An 18,061-nucleotide genomic window follows, 5' to 3' on the forward strand; every position below is an offset into this window, starting at 1 on the left:
TCATAAAATAATAATGGAGCTTGTATCTCAGCTGCTGGTTTTTTGTTTGCCTTCCTTCTCAATCTTGTTCAGAGGATTTAATCAAGTTAATTTTTCTTGGCACTATGTTCTCCATATTTTGAAGCATTAGGGGACAGCATGATTTCTGCTACCACAGGAATATGATCCCACATGAAAAAGAAATATAGCAGGCCATAAAATACTATGGATTGCTTTTGGATCACCATAGACATTATTATTAGGCTAATGCAGCCATCCCAGTCAAATTTGGGACAGTCATGTTTTGGGAGAGACTATTTAAAATTTCAGGCAATGGCCATGAAACCAACAATTCTTTTGTGGGAGCTGCCTGATATATTGTCCAGCAGTCAGACATTATGCTGTCACAAATGAAATGCTCCTTCCTTTTCAAGTTTTATCTTCTTGTTTGGCTGTCACAGTGATCCTTCCATGAGTTTTCTTGTCAAGAGCAGAAGGAAAGACTCTTTCTTGGCATCAGGAAAGTAATCAGTCAAGATCATTGTTATGCTGGAAGTAAGCCACCTTTTATCTTAAGACATTTATATCTCAGATATAAGAAGATCCAAACACTCACTCCAAGCAACCTCCTGAGCACAGGTGAAGGATGTGTGCTGTTTGACCTCCAGGATACAACTCCACATCTGTCATGCCATCATAGGAGATAAAAACCACCACAGGACAGGCTGTTATCCTCCAGGAACCTGATATAATTTACCAGTGACCACAATATTTAATGTGGTAGCAGCACATTTATGTGAAAGCCATTATTTGTGTACTCCTACTAGGACAGCTAGCAAGCAGAGATTTTCTACTGAAGCTCTGTATGACATATTATGCATGCTCAGTCTAGTACAGAAATTGGTCTCTAAGAGATATGAATATGCTCATAACTATTTTTTGCAAATACTCAGTGAGTCCAGTGAAGGGCTGCAAAGATAACTAAGATACTGGAGCACCTGCCATACAAGGAGAGGTTGAGATTTCTGGGACTGCTTAGTCTTGAGAAAAGGTTGAGCCCCAGTGTGCGTAAGTACCTAAAAGGAAGGTGTGAAATGCAAACTCAGACTCTTAGTGGTATCCTCTGAAAGGACATGAAATAAAGTACATTGAATTTACACATAATTTTCATTTATCTGTTTTTAAACAGAGTGTGAAAAAACACTAGAACAGAGAGGTTGTAGAGTTTCCAACCTTAGAGATACACAAAACTTAATTGAGCACAGGTCCTTTCCACTGATTCTGTGGGAAAATTCCTTGGAGATGTATTTATCTGGCACAGATTTTCAGGTAAAATTCTCCTAGGGCTTTGAAAAACATGATCCTGCTGAAAATCCCCAAATCCTACTGCCAGACTTACTGCTTCTAATTTTCTTCAACAGAAGGTGTTCACAAAGACACTAAAAATGAAAAGCTACTTGCTCTCACTAGAGCTGGAGTTTGATACTCATAGTGTTCATATGCAGAACTCACTTTTCCCTTTTGCTCCAGGAGGGAAAAGTATGTTCTGTTAGTATAAAAAGGTGAGGAGGCTTAAGACACAGATACACCACATAGTTATTAGTGGTAGAATTTGTGAACACTGCAATGTGTACATGGATTGCACATTGAGACAATCTCTTTTTTACTTGGTTAACTTTTGTTTCCTGAGGTGTACTGTAAAATGAGTAAAAATTTTGAGGAAGAGAAGCTGAAGATCTGAAAGGAGATTGAAACAAATCTTTTCTTCATCACTCTGAACTCTAGCTCTCATCAATCCATCATAAAGGTAAGGTGATTTTTAACACACTTGTTTTACTCAGTGTTTCTTGCTCATCAGTCGAGTAGTAAAGTAGCTCTATACTTGGCACTTTATATAAAGTAGCTCTCTGCTAATAAACCTTACTATTTGCATAGTCAAGGGAAATTAGGTAGTTTCTAGGCCATCATTGAAAGAAAAAAAGACTCTCCATTAAAAAAGTCCCCCTTTTCTCCATACTGTTCCAATTGCTATATCAATTGCTAGCAGAGAACTGAGAGATGAAGTGGACTTAGCATGTACAGAAGTCATGTACACATAAGCTTCCTTTTTCTTGTTTTGGATTACAAAAAGTCAAGGTAGCTTTCTAAGCATCCATTGTCAAAAAGGACAACACCTCCACAGCATATGCTCAAAACAAATGAACAGTCCCAAGAGTAAAGGGAAAGTAAACCAAGTCTCTGTAGACACAAGGCAGTCTGTCACCCAACTCAGAGAAGCAAAATATCAAATGATATATGATACCATTCAGTTCTGTCAACATCATTCCTTTCTGAAACAATCCCAAGAGAAACCCCTATTATACAACACAACACCCTTGCTTTTAGTAGTTCATTGTCTCTTTTGATGAGACATTGAACAGCCCACCTAGACTGGCAGACTCATGCTTTATAAATACAAATTTATTCTTCTTAGGAGGTGACAATTTAAAATAGTTCTTAAAATACTGTACTTAAAAGATACAAAGACTTCTGTTACAAAGTTGCAGTCATAGTATTCGCTTTTAAAATAAATGAGGCACAAAGTAGATTAGCAGCACAAATGCTTAGTTTACCTTAATTTACATATCCTTCCCTATCCCTGTCCCAACATCCATTGTCATCTGTGGGTTGAGAGATCATACCTCCAAAAATTAATAAATGTCATTGTTTTTTTCACCAACACAGTGTATATTTTTAATTTCCCAAAACTTCCATTTGTAAGAGTTACAATCTGTTGTTTGAGGAAATTCTTGAATTCCTCAGCTTACCAGGGAATGGTAATGGCACCAGCAGTACAGCTCATCCTCATGGTTCACTGAATGGCAGCAAGAAGTCAGATCCACTACAAGCTTTTCTGGATACCTGCTAAATACATGTGGTTTCTTGGTCTTTTCTTCCCCCCAAAGTTGCCAGTTATTGGTTTGTGATGTAGGATCCCTTTTAAGGTGTTATAAACCAATGCAAATAAGTTCAATTAATGTATTTTCATAATGAGGTGAAAAGAAAACAATTCAAAAACAATAGTTCAGATGAAAGCTGTTGATTAAGAGCCAATTAAAAAGCAACTCTTAAAAATCTTGTTACTATTGAGAAATGAGGCACAAAGTTCACAGCTGTTAGTGAAGCAAACTTTTCCCCCCACCACCTTTAACTAACTTCAACACCCACTTTAGAGCTGCTGGTCTCTGAATTTTGTGCTTTTTCACTCCTTCTTTGGTCGACCTTTGAAGGTATTCATCATATCATCGAGTCCAAAGTAGTCTAAAAGGAGAACTAGCGCTTTCACTGGTAGGAAGCTGCAAGGTAGGGACATGGAAGAAGACAAAAAGAAACAAAGAGATATCAGAAGAGTTGTGCAGTTTTATCACAGAATTAGTTTAACCTGGCTAATACTGGTAAAGGCAGTATACTATTTAGAATACAGACCCACTGGTCTTCTCAAAATATCCTTTACACTTATTTGGCAACCTGAATTATAGACAGATCAGTATTCCAGCCTGGCTTGCAACAGAGTCAAAAGTGCCCAAATGCTACAGCAAGACACCAGATGGATTTACAGTTGAACTTGGTGATCTTTGAGGTCTTTTCCAACCAATAATTCTCTGACTGCAGTTACGGAGAAGCAGGCAGTCTCTACAGCCCCCTGTAAAACTGCACCCCAGTGGAGTCAGCAAGGCACAGTTAGACATTTCTGCCATTGCTCTATGGCCCAAGGGTAGACTGAACCCACAGACACAAACCAACAAAACCCTTCCAAAAATGTGCATAACTTAATGAAAATTCAAACCAGCAAGTAGAAGCTTCTTTTATACTTTAAGCATACCCAAAGAGAAAAGAGAGATGGGAAAAGAAACATAACTTACCTTTTTAGAAAAGGTAAAAGATAAGCGATGCGTGGCATAAGCAAAACTTCTTGGTTCTGCCGAACAGCACTGACTGTCCTCTCGGCCACGTACTCCGGATCCAGATTAGCAATCATACGTGGCCACCTGAAAAAGAGAATATTTATTTCTATCATACAAATTGCTTTGGATTCACATTTTCTTCAAAGAAATCTCAATTTTACAGTTATTCAACTAAAAAAAGAAATAAATACCACAAGTCCTATGAACAACAGAATCTTCAGTATGTTAGAGTGAGTGGACATGATTATTTCTCCCCTGTATGACCTCTCACAAGACAAAACCAGAGACCTCATATTAGGCCACACCAGACTTGTATTTGGCTCCCAAACTTTGTCATTATACATGCATACTGAGCAAAGCTATACCATCAATTTCAGGAGGAGAATGGGGGTTTAGAAACCAGAGAGGACAAATGGAGCATTTGCCTTCTGCAAAGGAAAGGACACCAATTACGTTTCACATTTCAGCTTAAATGAATAGTAAAGTACCTAGGCCTTTTGAGTTGCCCAGTCACTGAATAACACCCATCTGAAGTCTTAAAAACAATACAAACAGAAAAAAGCCTGGCTCATGATTTTCATAAAGGAAATAAGGACTTATAACATGCTAAAAATGCAACTTTCATCAAAACCTCACAAGAGTTTACTTACTTGGATTTAACACCATCAAACATTCCCGTGTTTATGACGTAAGGACACACAATTGTGGTTTTAACACCAGTCTTTCTCAGACTTCTCATCTCTATATCAATTGACTCTGCAAAACCAACTGCTGCAAATTTACTTGCACAGTAATCTGTAAAATAAAACATTAATTGCAGTTAAATATTTAAATTTAAAAATTAAACTTTATTGTCTAATACTAAACCACTTCACATCAGAATAGGAATGGTTTTCAGGATTAGGTTAAAATTTGCTTTTGATCTGATTCATTCCTCTTCTTTCCTCTCCTAAATCAACTGTTGTTCTAGACTGGCAGACAGAGTTTCTCATGACATCTCTGCTACCATTTTCTCACTCTCTACGAACAATGGTAAATGAAATTGTTTTACATACCATTTTTTCTTTAAATCCATGCACTCACTTATTATGCCTCAAACTCACATTTTCAAGAGTCTCTAATGTGGTTTCAACTTGAAACTCTCTTGGAGCTAGATTTCCTTTACTGCTATGTCACCTTATTTCATATTCTGCCCTCTTTGTATACATATTCCAGAAATGCCTTCTGAGCTCCCTCTAAATCTAAAGTGGCCTCTCTCCTATCAGAAACCTGCAAGTAAATTTTAACACCATTGAGATTCTCAGCTTCCAAAGCTCTATATGGCTTCTAGATCCTTCTGCCTTGGCAGAAAAATCTGTTTCACAGCACTGCTGAGCTTCTGGAAAATGCTTTGTAAAGAAATGATCTGTTTAAAGGCAGCTGTTTTCAAAGTCTGACTACTGGTTTTAACTCTATGGAAAGATCCAAAAATTCAAAATAAGTTAGGTTTTTTCCCCTCCATAGATATTGGCTGCACAGTTTAAAATCAAATTAATTACTTCAATTAATATTAGCTTTAATCCTCTTCAAAACACTACCTGAAGCCTGACTGGTTCCACAGAGTCCTGCACAGCTTGCTATGCTAACCAAGTGTCCGTGGTTGGCGGCAATCATTGCTGGGAGGAAGGCTTTGTAAGTCTGCAAAGTAAATCAGAGCTGCAATGTAACATTTTACTAAGTAAGCTACAATATTTTGAAGGTGTTTGATGGTTTTAGAGAAATTCTCCCAACAGTTTAAATAAGCTTTCCCCCTCCATTATGGACAGATGTGTGTATGTATGTGCAGCTTGAACTGCATGCTGTTTGAACTCCAACCTTCAACCATTTAAATGGCGAGTTCCTACCCTACCTGTACTACCCAAGACAGATTGGTAACTTGATGAAAGCTAAATATATGGCTTAATCTAGTCATGAAGTTTCTCTCAAATGAGAATTAAGTGCTCACTGCAAATTTTGTGAAATGGCAGAGATTTCCTTCTGTTAAATTCATTACATCTTTATGATTAAATTTATTTCTAAATAAACTGACACATGATTTAGTATTTTTTATACAAGTCTTTATGACAGAAACACCATATAGGTGACCAGCCTTCACTGAAAGGAAGAAAAAGCACACCAGGTTACTCATTCTGGACAAAAGCTTCACTTATTATCAAGAGGATTATCAGAACATGTGTGTTTCTTACTAGAATTATCACAGCCACAGAACAACTAGAACATTAACAGAACAGAAGAACTGAAGTAGAACTGAACATTTCTCGGGGCAGCCACTATTAACGTGGGCCTGCTTCATGTCAGTTAATAATGAGACACCAACTTATGTCTAGCCTCAGAATTTAGCAGATGGTGGACTTCAGTTCTTAAGAGAATTCCTAAATGTGAAGTGCTTCTACCTGCCTACACTAGAGATTCCCAAAGAATCCATTCTTCCACGCTTTAAAAAAAAATTTGACCCACTCCAGAGCAAATAAATACTTTCTTGTCTAATTTCTGACTGAACTTCCAAAGACATCTATATGTTTTCCTCAATTCTAAAAGGCAAAATACATTGAAAACATGTTAAAAGGATGTCTTAGTATGTATATGCAAAATACAGGTTTTACCCAGAAGTGTGCCATTGTGTTCACTTCCATGGTTTTTTCTACAAGTGAATCTGGAGAATCAAGAAATCTCTTCCCAACTACAATACCAGCATTGTTGATCAAGATGCTGACATCACCAACTTCTTTTTTAACCTAAAACAAAAAGCATCAAGAGAATGTGCAATAAGTAAGTATTAAGTATTATTTATGAAAACTTAACAGAAATATTACACATTTAAATAAGTTGAACTTGTTATGGATCCAAACACCTCAGGTTCTTGCAGTCTCACCTGATGCCTTTTTAAATGTGAGCTCTCAAACAGATTTTCTTCGGATTTGTGGAGCTCAACAGCTCCACACAAGCTTTGCTTTCAGCACCTCTGTTTCTGAGGACAAATGTTCCACATAAGTCTTCAATGGAGAAAGCTTAATTAATACAACAAGTATTTTTCTACAGTAAACACATCTTAAAACTAAAGAGTAATTCTGGACTAGAATCTGGTATGCTCTACCCCAGAAATTAAGTTGGCTAAGAAATAATACATGTTCATTAAACTCAGTAAGAGGAGGTACAGTTTTCATTTTAGCTCCAGACTGAGAGCCTTCATGAACAGACCCATCTGAGAGAACAAGTGTAGGCCAGCTGATTGCAAGATATTATGTCAGCTCTCCAAAGGAGAATGAACATATTTAATACAGAATTTGAGATATAAGTCATTGATCTGAGCTACCTGGGAAAAATGAAATGGGTAACACAGTGAAAAATTAAAGAATAATTTATCACCTATCCTTTATTCTAGTTTAACTTCCTCGTATTCCTTAAAAGTGCTCTAATCTTGTCTATTTTTTTAACTAAGCTATAGGAGTTGGGCACTTCTGGAATAGAGACATTAGAAATAAATTTTAAGCTATAGGTTTTAATAGCCAAAAGGCTGTCCTTCATCTGTTGGTACAGGAAAGAAACAATGACCTGATACATGAAGAGCCTTTTGGTTTTCTTCCTACTGAAGTAACTTTTTCATGCTGTCTCTGTGTGGCTGATGAAGCACATATTAAAGATCCACATACATTTCATTTTGGCTATAGAACTGTTTCATTGGGAGCAAAATTTTCAAACATGCCCTGCCCTACCAGCATAAATTTAGTTTGCAAGACCATAGTCTTGCAAAACTCCAAGCCTGCATAAAGCTGAATCACCAGAAGAGGAAAAAGGACCTGGAACCATGCTCTCATATTTCTCAAAGATATGAACACTAAAGACCAAAGTCTACTACGCTGCATGAATTAAGCAGTGGCACCAAGCACCACCTGTACTAAAGTGTTTTTGTAACTGGTAAGATTGGATGATTCCACATCATCAGCAGGACATGACATTTCTGAAATAATGGTAGTAAGGTGTTTTCTTCCATGCAGATTAGCATGAGGATTATTAATGAATCTGACAGTTGCTGAACTGCTGACAAAAGGTTTTAAGTGAGGGACCACACACTGGACCTACTGCAACTTCTTTGTTCCTGCAAGCTCTGTTTGCATCATCCTGAACCCATGTCACACACATCTACACTCAGTTCTCTTTTTCAAGTTTCACCAGCATGGCTCAGCCACTGCTTTTCTCCATGGGCCCAGAGTGCTAGCCCTCAATTCAAGTTCTCAAACCTAAAGGTTAATTTTCATCTGCTTCATTCCAGTATCCTTCACACTACAATATTCCTCCTCCAGCTCTCCCAGTTCAACAGGAAGCACAGCTACAGGCCTATGGAGAGACATGCAACTTCTCTGCAAGGACAGCAGATGTCCAGCTCAGCTGGTCTAACAGCTGCAAGGGGGACCAAAGCTGATCAGCATTACTGGAATACAAAACCAATAGCACCAGCCTCTAATGAGCTGCAATTCATACACAAGCTTCATGCATCAGAAAGTCTATCAGTCATTTTTGCACAGATAGAAAAAGACAGAAAGCTAGAGCTTCTTAAAGAGCAATAAAACATTACTTCAACCAAAAGATGTTCCTGAAGACAGCTGAACTTTTTATTTAAAAAAATCATCCCCAAGCAAGACTCACTGTGGAAATCTCTTAGTTCAACACTTAAGTTTCGCAAATTTTAAGTGAATGAGAACAGGTTCTTAGACTTGAAACTGTTTAACAATATTAGCTTTTGGCAACACTGCTAGTCTGCCCAAATTATTTAACCACATGCTATGTTTACAAAGCTCCTCAGAAATGAAAGAAAGAAATATTTAAGACATCAATATACATTTATTAATTTAGATAAAGTAAGTCTGCCAAAATCTCTTCACAGCAATGGAATTATTTGAAAATTGCCTAAGCAGTTAATCCTTTTTACAATGTATGGTCTTTTGGTAAAAGGCTGCCAGAACTTGAAATACTGCTTTAGCTTCAATAAATTGATTTTCCGCACTTCACGATTAAGGGCCTGCTTGGTCATTGAATGAATAAATAAGAAGCTACTCAGTTAAAATGAGCTACTGAAAAAAAGAGCCAGCTCTTTTTATTTTTTAAGGAATAGAGATACACAAGTCAACTCTAAAAACAAGAATTCTTGAAATAGATAGGAAGCAATACATTCAGAATGAATTAACTTTAATCTCTTGCTTTGAATCTACCAGAAAACTTATTCATGCATCTTACACCCACACTTGCACTCATCTTGGAATAAGCCACAAATATACTTTACCTGGTCAGCTACTCTGTAGATATCCTGTCTTTTGCTACAGTCACAGACATAAGAGTGTACTCTTCCTGCTCCTGTTTCCTTGACCAGTCCTACTGTGCATTTGAGCCCTTCTTGATTAATATCCCAGAGGACCACCGTGGCTCCAAGGCTGGCAAACTTCACTGCTAAGAGTCTTCCAATGCCACTTCCCGCTCCTGTTATTAATACGATTTCACCACTAACATTCTTCTTCCGTGCAGGAACAACCAAGAACACCAGTGACTCCAGTAAGTAGTAAACAAGAAGTACAATCACTTTTAATGTTTCCAGGAAGAAGTTCATCTTCAGGCTATTTCTTCAGATATCTGATTAAAAAAACCCAAAACATTTACCAGATAGGGTAAACCACAGAGAAAACACAAACATCAACATTGCAAAAACATTTTCAGATCCATTCTAAATATTCTCTACCCTGCTTTTGAGTATTGGTTCAAAGAAATATACAGGCATACACCTGCATATGTAATTCATTTGTCCTGTTTCTGTCCCCAGGTTGCTTCCACTTTCCTCTAGGATGCAGCATAAAATTCATTTACCATTCAGCAGCAATAGGAAACACCTGCCCTCATCTGCTTTAGAAATTCCCCATCCATCATGCCACGGGTTTCATTCTCTGCTCTGACAGAATGTGGACAAAAATCTAAAATACATAAATACATACTACTACTACTAATAAAAATCTGCCCACTGAGCATCTCAAACAGAAATGCATGACAACTACAAATCAAAACTTATGGTTTAATCAAAGAAGTTCAGTGCTCACACACTAGTACTATAAGTCAGGAAAAATTCTCCTTTTAGGACCACAATGTTTTTTGCTTCATAGGCACTCCCTGTCACCATGAAATCATATGCAGAACAAGTCACAGTCCCAATTACGCTGAAAAACCACGAGTATAAGGAGCTTCAGAAGACAATATGCCTGTAAATCTCCAAAGCACGCTAGGTAAATACCTGTGTGTCACTACTGACTTTTCAGCTACCTGTAGTACCATTATTGAGGAGAACCTGCCTCTGCAGTTGAACAAAGCTCTTTGGCAATGCACTGCAAAGCTGTTGAGTTTCTTTTCTTCACCTCCCTGCATTATGCAAATGCCATAGGCATGAATCATACCATCTCAGGTACATGTTTAACCTCACAATCTGTACACATCCCAGTAAAGCCAACACCAAGCAGGCCTTAAATCCTTGGAGCAATGTTATTTCATTTTCCAGCATACAACAGCTGTGCAAGAAATTAATCCTTGCTTAAAACAGGTTTTAATCTTTGACCAACAACATTATGAAGCAATAACATCTTCTTTCTCAGCTAAAGATAAAGCATGCTGGCACCTACACTTCAACCTTTAGCACTTATAGACATTTAGCATCTTTAGCAACCTTTAGACATACCCAGCCTGATTACATCTCCTAGTTAACTTTGCTATCCATGTGTATAGGTAATCATGTTTGACAAGTGCCAGGAGATAAGTAACTCGGGTCTCTGCTACTCTGAGCAAAGTTCATGAAACTGAGCATGTGAACATACACGTGTTACTATGAGCCTCAGGTTTTCTACATGGGAAACTAGGCCAGTCTTGAAAAGAAACAGGCCTCTGCTAGAGCAGAGCTAGTTATTTCAGAAAGTTTTCTGGCAGAAACATTGGAACATCTTAAAACTGTTCTGATAACAGAAAAAACATTTGCCACAGACATAGTGGGTAGGAAAACAAGTTCTTTCTGGCAAAGGCAGGGGGTGAGTGCTTCCTGTTGAATACTTTCTATTCTTCATTCTCATTAAAATGTGACAAAATGTGCACAGAGGCAGTAACTACAGTAAGAAGTGAAACAAACACCAAAACAGCACTGAAACATTTTTCTAGAGCCAATATTAGCATTTCCTGTAACAGGCTCTCTGTACCGATGTTATAGTTCTAAGCAAAAATAGAATTATAAAAGAAAAACGTTATTAAATTTAACGCACATAAAAAAGTGCAAGCTTTTGGAAGCCCAAGTTCTTTGTTGAGTCTAAAACAGAAGAAACAAGTCTTTAAAATAAATTCAGCTTCTGAATTTAACTTGATTGCACTAATTTATGCACTTAATATAAAACCCTCCATTTGCATGAAAGGAGACTGGTATCTCTGGCATAGATAAAGATGTTACAGTTAATCCCTATGGAAAACCAAGTGAGGCAATTGCCTTCAGAGGCAATACACAATTTGAATTCAGTTGAAAATTTATGACAGTAATTTTTTAAGTAAGAATTAAGCTTATATAGGTCAGAGGCACATTACATCTTTCAGAAAAGTATGCCTATCACTTAACAAAGCAGAGTTGTTTATGCATGCAGACCACAGAAGACTTCCTATTAGAAGATCAACTCTGCATCCTTCAACAAGATGCTTAATTTCCACAGACACGTCTCTCCCCTAACCCAAATTTGACTAGGCCTCCAATCTCACTCAGTGCATCAGTATTGCTAATTAAACCAGCTACTGTAACCAAGCATATCCATACAGACAATTAAATTGGCCGCTCACCTGGCCAATTTTGGTTTGTCAACTAAAGAGAGCAGGGATGTATTTACAAGTTAATTAACCAAGGGGGCCTTTGGCACATATCTCAAATCACTTCTGATGCCTTGTATTGTTTTTTTTTAGTATGCCTATGTCCACAGAGACATAAGTGTGGAGGGCTTTTATGCAGTAGAGAAATATCTGATGCTCTACAACATTTTATTGTGGTTGCAGGCCCCTAGCTGGGTAATAGTTAGCATTGATTCCATGATACTCAGAAGGCTGATCAATGTCTTTATTATATATTTAATTATTAAGAAACCCGTTGCTTTTATAGACAGTTACGATACACCTGGGCCTAACTGGTGCACCAATCCAAACACCATCACCATTGACTAATTAAGAAACCACCCTTAGTTAAACAAATCACAACACATTCCACATGTTCACAACAACACGTGCAGCAAGTGAAGGTAAGAATTGTTTCTCATTCTTTGATCTTCTCACAGACTTTCCCCCAGGACAATGCCTGGGAAAGTGGTTTCTTTCTGTGGCCAGAGAGCAGCTGCCACATTTTATCAGACAGATTTCGAGTGTAGATAATTTGGCCAGCAAAGGCTTGTTGGTACATGCCAACACTCACCACCGACAGGCTCTCGCAGACCTGAGAGAGTCTTAAAGACCATCACTGCTCCCCAATCACAGGGCCAGGACTGAGGGTGGCAGCTGAACGCACACCACCCTTGCTAGTGGGAGGACTAAAGGTTGATCACGCAATCACCTGAGCCGCATTTGGCAAGGATGCATTTTTCTCACTGTACCGGGAGAGCTGCGATCCCACGTAAGTACAGCAGTCCTGTAGCTGAGGCTGCCCAAGCGCAGCAGTAAATTCCTCAGCCCCCGCGGGATGCTGAATAACCTTACTGTGGCTGGGCACAGCGCGCCTACCAAGCCAAGCAGCACCATAAGAAAGCCCACAAGCAGCAGCGCCCAGCTCACCGCCCTCAGGCCGCCTGCCCAGGACGTAGCGCTGCCCCGCAGCGCCCGGCTGCCCACGGCCCTCGGTCCTCCCACCGAGTGCCCGCACACCCTGTCCTGTCCCGTCCCCCGGCGCCCGCCCGGCCCACAGCGCCCCAGCACTGGGGGTACCTTCTCCTGCCGGCCTGAAGGACGGGCAGGGAACCTCCGCCTCCCACCGTGGCCCAGCGGCTCTGCGGGCGGGCGAGAGCGGCGCGAAGGGAGCAGAGCGAGGCGGAGCGAGGCAGCCCTGCCTTCACAGACAGCCCTGCCTTTATCTGGCAGCCCGCCCCGGCCGGGGCTGAGCGGATGCCCGCGGCAGGGCCGGTGCCCGCTCCGCAGAACGCCGGGCTGGGCGTGCGGCGCTGTCCGCGCTCCGCCCGGGGCTGCCGGCTGCCGGGATGGGATTCAGCCGGGCGGGGGGGAGCGGCCCCGGCTCGGAGCTGTGGGGTCGTCCCCGGGAAGGAAAGCTGTGGCCGTGGGACGCTTATGCCCCGTGGGCTCTTCCTGAGACCGCAGTAGGTCAAAAGCTCAAAGGACGGAGTAGTTTGTCGGGTGGAGGCCCTCGGGACAACGCCCTAACTCCCACGCACTTTCCGTGGGTTGTTTATTGTGTTTTTGTTTTTTGTTTGTTTTAAAAAAGTCTTTATATACATGAGGTGGTTATCAGTCCGTGCTGAAACCTGCACCTAAAGGCACGGTTGATGTAAAGAGGTCACCCAGCCTGTTTGAAGCCATGCTGCACGCAAGTGGCTTCACCGGCTGAGTGTGTGACCCTTTCAGGGTGGTGTCCTTTTGAGGGAATGAATGACACTTCAGTTTAAAAAATGAGTTCTGGCTCTACCCAGACTAGAGTATTTGGTTTGCTAATTCAGTGAAATGCTCTTCTGCTATATATTCACATAAGTCCCTTAGGGCAGCATTGTTTTGGAGGGTTTTTTTAACCATATGCTTATCCTTAGGTAGCAGAACTCTGAACTGTGAGTTGCTGACCATTCACAACTTCAAGGAAAGTTTGTATGATGAGAGGACACTTAGTTCCACCAGAAAAAATATGAAGGCATTTGCTTGGCAAATCATTATTATGATCGATAATATGCCTACTTTCCAGTATTATTGTATTAAAGCAGTATATTTAGGAGGATAATGATAGTCAAACAGTGACACTGGCTGCTGCTTCCTTTTTAGAAAAAGCTCTTTTTAAAGTGGCTCACTTAAGACAACAAAGTGTAAAAAACCACCCCAGTTATTTAATTTTAAAGAGGTTTAAATATGAGCTTTGCATTCATACTTGGAAGTTAATAGTATTTAACATTGAGAATGACCTTATGATTGGCATTGGAGGCTAGAAGATGGAAGACACATCCCCTTTCCCCACCTGGTATGAAGATTTTGGATATTTAAGAAACGTGCAGAATAAAACTTGCTGAAACAAAATTCACCGGACAGCTTCACTTTACTAGCCTACATTATGAAAGACTAAAACTAGTTTGTAGAGAAACTGTTTTTAAGACTGTCAGATTTCATCTTTCAGTGTCTTGTGTCTGAGAATACACAGATGGAATCATTACTCTTGATTCTAGTCTAGAAATGGAACTATGCTCATTTGTATCAGATGAGGATGTCACACTCTTGCCACATGTTACTTTTGGACTGATTTTTGAGTGCTGTCAGAATTCCAGGAGTGTAGAACTGGGACTGGTGTTGTTTGTTTGTTTTGTGTAATGTCCCACTGGATGTCTTCAAAGGAACCCAAGGTCATTCAAGTCATAAGAACATGTTTGAGGAGCTTTGTAAGTGCTGTCACTTTTGCTTCTCTGTAGTACTTATGCTGTATAAGTGTACTGCTAGTCTGTAGCATTTTTTACTGAGGGCTGTATTGTATTTTGGCCTACCTTTACTTCAAAAAAAGCACTTGGCATCTGTTGTTGGGTAGATATTGGCACCTCTTCTGGAACAGTGTACCCAGTACCACTCTGGAGTGCTGTTTATGTGAATCTGTGGTAGATGTTTTATTACATTCACCTGACTTCACCACCACTTCATCTTGATTATAGATGTGTCACAAGAAGCATGGATAAAGCAAATAGAGAGTTAAGGTTGGTCTAAGCTGGATAAATGCATTTGCATGGTGATTAGAACAGTCATCCTCACTTTAGAGTAAAAAACAAGAATATCCTGTCATGCTGTTGGAGCCGTATTCTCTTAAAAGCTCTTATATTATTTCTTTTTTTTTCCACCAGAACACTCAAAATGCAATAAATATTTTGATATTAAAGCATCAGTTATCCCCCATGTACCCCAGCTGTTGAAGTGGAGTAGTGTAACATGCTTGTAAACAGTCTGATCTTTCTGCTTTCTTTCAATGCTTACTGTAGAATTCTAAAATTACCTCATTGCACTTTTCAACATCTTCACAAGGGCAAGTGGAGGGGCAGAGGGGCAGATACTGATCCCTTCACTCTCACCAGGATTCAAGGAAACAGCATGAATCTGAGTCAGGAGAGTTTTAGGTTGGATCTCAGGAAAAGATTTTTCACCCAGGTGGCGGCTGAGCACAGGAACAGGCTCGCTGGGGAAGTGGTCACAGCATAAAGCTCAAGAAGCTTGGTTCAATCAAGTTTGGACAATGTTCTCAGGCACATGGTGTGACTCTTGAGGTGTCCTGTGCAGGGCCAAGAGTTGGACTTCATGATCCTGATGGGTCCCTCCCAACTCAGTGTATTCTGTAATTCTATGGTTAAGTTTTCATTGGCAGTATGAGCTGCTTTAGCAATTGTAGGTATGTCACTGCAATTGCAGCCTACACAAACTTGTCCTCAGTCACACATTGCAACTTCTAGGAGAGGAGTGGTCTTTATAAAAACCCTAGTGCATTGCTCATAGTAGTCATATGTGTCCTGTGTTGCCTCTGAAGGAAACAGGACAAACACCACTTAGCCAGAGTTCCTCAAAATTCACTTTTCCTTTTTTATTCTTGCAGAAGACAAACAGCTGGGGCAAAGGAGATTCCAGTCAAGAGGAAGTATTATCATCCCGAACACAGAAGACTAAGTGGCATTCTGAATTTTCATTTACTATGTGCATTTCCTTTGAGTAATTTTTACTGTCTAATGGAGATTTATGGAATTCTAGTTCCTTGTATTAGCAGATTTAAAAGTAGAGGAATTGTAAAAGTGACAAACTGTTACCCACTGGTGCCCTATTCATTTCATCTGGGAAAAGTGCCAAGTCCTGTTTTGTGAGGATGAGGGGCTGAGATGTGGTGCATTAACATCTGTTCAAAGTATTTACAAACTACACAGCAAATACACCAGCAGCTTTGGTGTTCCTCAAACATTAGAAGAGGGACAAATTCTCATTGGAATAGTAACATGCCAGCACTAAGTATCACCATGACTTAGCCACTGGATGCTCAGGTCCCATAGTTCAGTACCTGTTAAGATGTGTTTCCAATGTCAGGACCTGATAGATTGTTTTTAATTCCCTAAGCATTTTTGGCATGTGTTGATATGGGCCAGCTCTGTGGTAAAATTTATTGTATGCTCACACAGTGCAGAGGATTGTGTGGCAAGAGGAGTGAAAGCTTGCCAAATATGACTACTTAACTGGGGTTCTCATGCCATAAGAAAGTGTGGTATGGGTGCTCTTGCCTCTAACCATGGCAACAGGTAGTATTATACACAGGGGTGTGTGTGAAATTATGTTCTTTACCACACATGAATGCCTGTTAAATGAGTCTGGTAATGAGGCAGTGTTGGCTAACCTCCCATCTCCAGAGTTAACCCACTTTATTCAGAACAGTGAGATGAATAAAAAAAAAAAGGTGCATTCTAGTGTGATGCAGAAATGTTACCACATATGCTCAGATTTTAAATATTAAATATCAAATATTATTATGTGTCCAAGAGCTGGACAGCTCTAAATATAAAAATATAAAATATAAATCAGCTTTGTTTAGCAGCGTATGTTTTCTGATCCCGCACTAGGATTTTATTTGCCAATGTGTAAGCTGTAACTTTATGCACAATGAACACAGGTAATCTGTTGGCTGCCACAAGCAGCTGCAGAGACTGCTGCTATGTAGCTGTTTGCTCAGACCTTTTGCATGCTCCCCTGTGTGCCCATGGTATGTTCCTATTAGCATCCTTACTTACTGGAGTACCTGCCTGTACTGTAGGAGGAAGTGTCCCACAAGAGATTTTTCTGCTTTCTTCAGGAAAAAAATAATTTGTGAATAGTTACTGGAGGAGTCTGGGCTAAACATAATTTATGATGTAAAGGCTGTCAGGATGGATTTAAAGCGAGAAGTTGAAAAAAAAAGGGTAATTAATAATTTTTGCTGAATAGTAAAGAGAATGGGGCAGTTTCCTACCATTTGGGACTTGGAAAAAATGCTTTCTAATAAAGAGTAATGCAAGGTTTCTGATGTGGAAAAATTAGAGACACAGCAGAGAAGCAAAACCACCAAAAGAGGTTTGATGTCTGGGAAATGAAGCAGCAAGGCTGATATCCAGATAACAGAAAGAAAAGTTAGCAAAGTTTTAATTCATTAATTGAATATACAGGAAAGCAGTGGGTTGGAGAGTGTGTTCTAGTACAGGAATATGTAGGGATTGGAGGAGAACACAGAATGGAAACAGCAAGGTATAAAACCAAAGAACTAATTTAAACCTCCATGTGCTGGAGGGAGGACTCCCAAGTGTGGCAGTCATGAATGTCTCATCTGGGCTTGCAGATCTGTGCCCTTATGGAAAGCCAGGGCAGCCTCACATGCAGGTAGGGGCTAGAAGTGAACATAAATTATAGGGGAAGAAGGAAATGAATAATGGTTCTGTGCCCGACCTAATCTTCATTTCTCTGCTTTTCCTTCTTTTCAAATTCTGTTGCTTTTTGTCTTGTTTTAGATATTTAACAGCCTGGGGAGAGTGAGGTGCAGAGTTTCTAGTGTATTCTAATGCACTCTGTAACGTGGCCACTAATTCTGAATGTTCAGCTTCATTCCATACCTGTATCACTCTAAGCTACCATGAAAAAAAAAAATTGCTCCTTTGCTCCTCTGTTACTTTGTTTTTTGTAGGCCTGAAGGAGATGGGGGTTTCAGCTCTGCACCATACTTTCTAGAGTATCAGCTGATGTAACTATTAAGTATCAGCATTTTTGCCTGTTCTCAATAAGACAAAGTACCTCTGTCCCTCAGTAAAACTTTGTGAGTGCCAGCATACACTTGCCATGTCTTGTGATGGTTGATTTTGGCTTGCAGTGTA

General features: G+C 39.8%; 1 protein-coding gene across 2 annotated transcripts; it reads right to left on the reverse strand.

Moving 5' to 3' along the window:
- Nucleotides 1–2,682: 2,682 nt before the first annotated feature.
- Nucleotides 2,683–13,103, reverse strand: SDR16C5 (short chain dehydrogenase/reductase family 16C member 5). 2 transcript variants are annotated; one of them, XM_064706121.1, is made up of 8 exons: nucleotides 12,927–13,094; nucleotides 9,241–9,584; nucleotides 6,566–6,697; nucleotides 5,501–5,600; nucleotides 4,574–4,718; nucleotides 3,882–4,007; nucleotides 3,187–3,314; nucleotides 2,683–2,880 (listed from the first exon to the last, which is right to left on the reverse strand). In XM_064706121.1, the coding sequence occupies exons 2-7, from the start codon at nucleotides 9,559–9,561 to the stop codon at nucleotides 3,221–3,223; spliced, it is 918 nt and encodes a 305-aa protein (XP_064562191.1). In that variant the 5' UTR covers nucleotides 9,562–9,584; nucleotides 12,927–13,094; the 3' UTR covers nucleotides 2,683–2,880; nucleotides 3,187–3,220. The 2 variants fall into 2 exon arrangements, with proteins under 2 accessions (XP_064562191.1, XP_064562190.1); XM_064706120.1 differs by having other exon boundaries at nucleotides 2,683–3,314; nucleotides 12,927–13,103.
- Nucleotides 13,104–18,061: the final 4,958 nt, after the last annotated feature.

Source organism: Zonotrichia leucophrys, chromosome 2, assembly GCF_028769735.1.
Source record: "Zonotrichia leucophrys gambelii isolate GWCS_2022_RI chromosome 2, RI_Zleu_2.0, whole genome shotgun sequence".
In the NCBI taxonomy this organism is placed as follows: Eukaryota; Metazoa; Chordata; class Aves; order Passeriformes; family Passerellidae; genus Zonotrichia; species Zonotrichia leucophrys.

What these genes read in the sequence shown, in the direction of transcription:
- SDR16C5 (XM_064706120.1), bottom strand. Translation starts at nt 9,561, where the DNA reads ATGAACTTCTTCCTGGAAACATTAAAAGTGATTGTACTTCTTGTTTAC. An exon ending in TCTACAGAGTAGCTGACCAG is followed by an intron (nt 6,698 to 9,240) that starts GTAAAGTATATT and finishes TTTTTGTTTTAG; the next exon opens with GTTAAAAAAGAAGTTGGTGA. An exon ending in TTTGATGGTGTTAAATCCAA is followed by an intron (nt 4,008 to 4,573) that starts GTAAGTAAACTC and finishes TCTCTTTTTCAG; the next exon opens with GTGGCCACGTATGATTGCTA.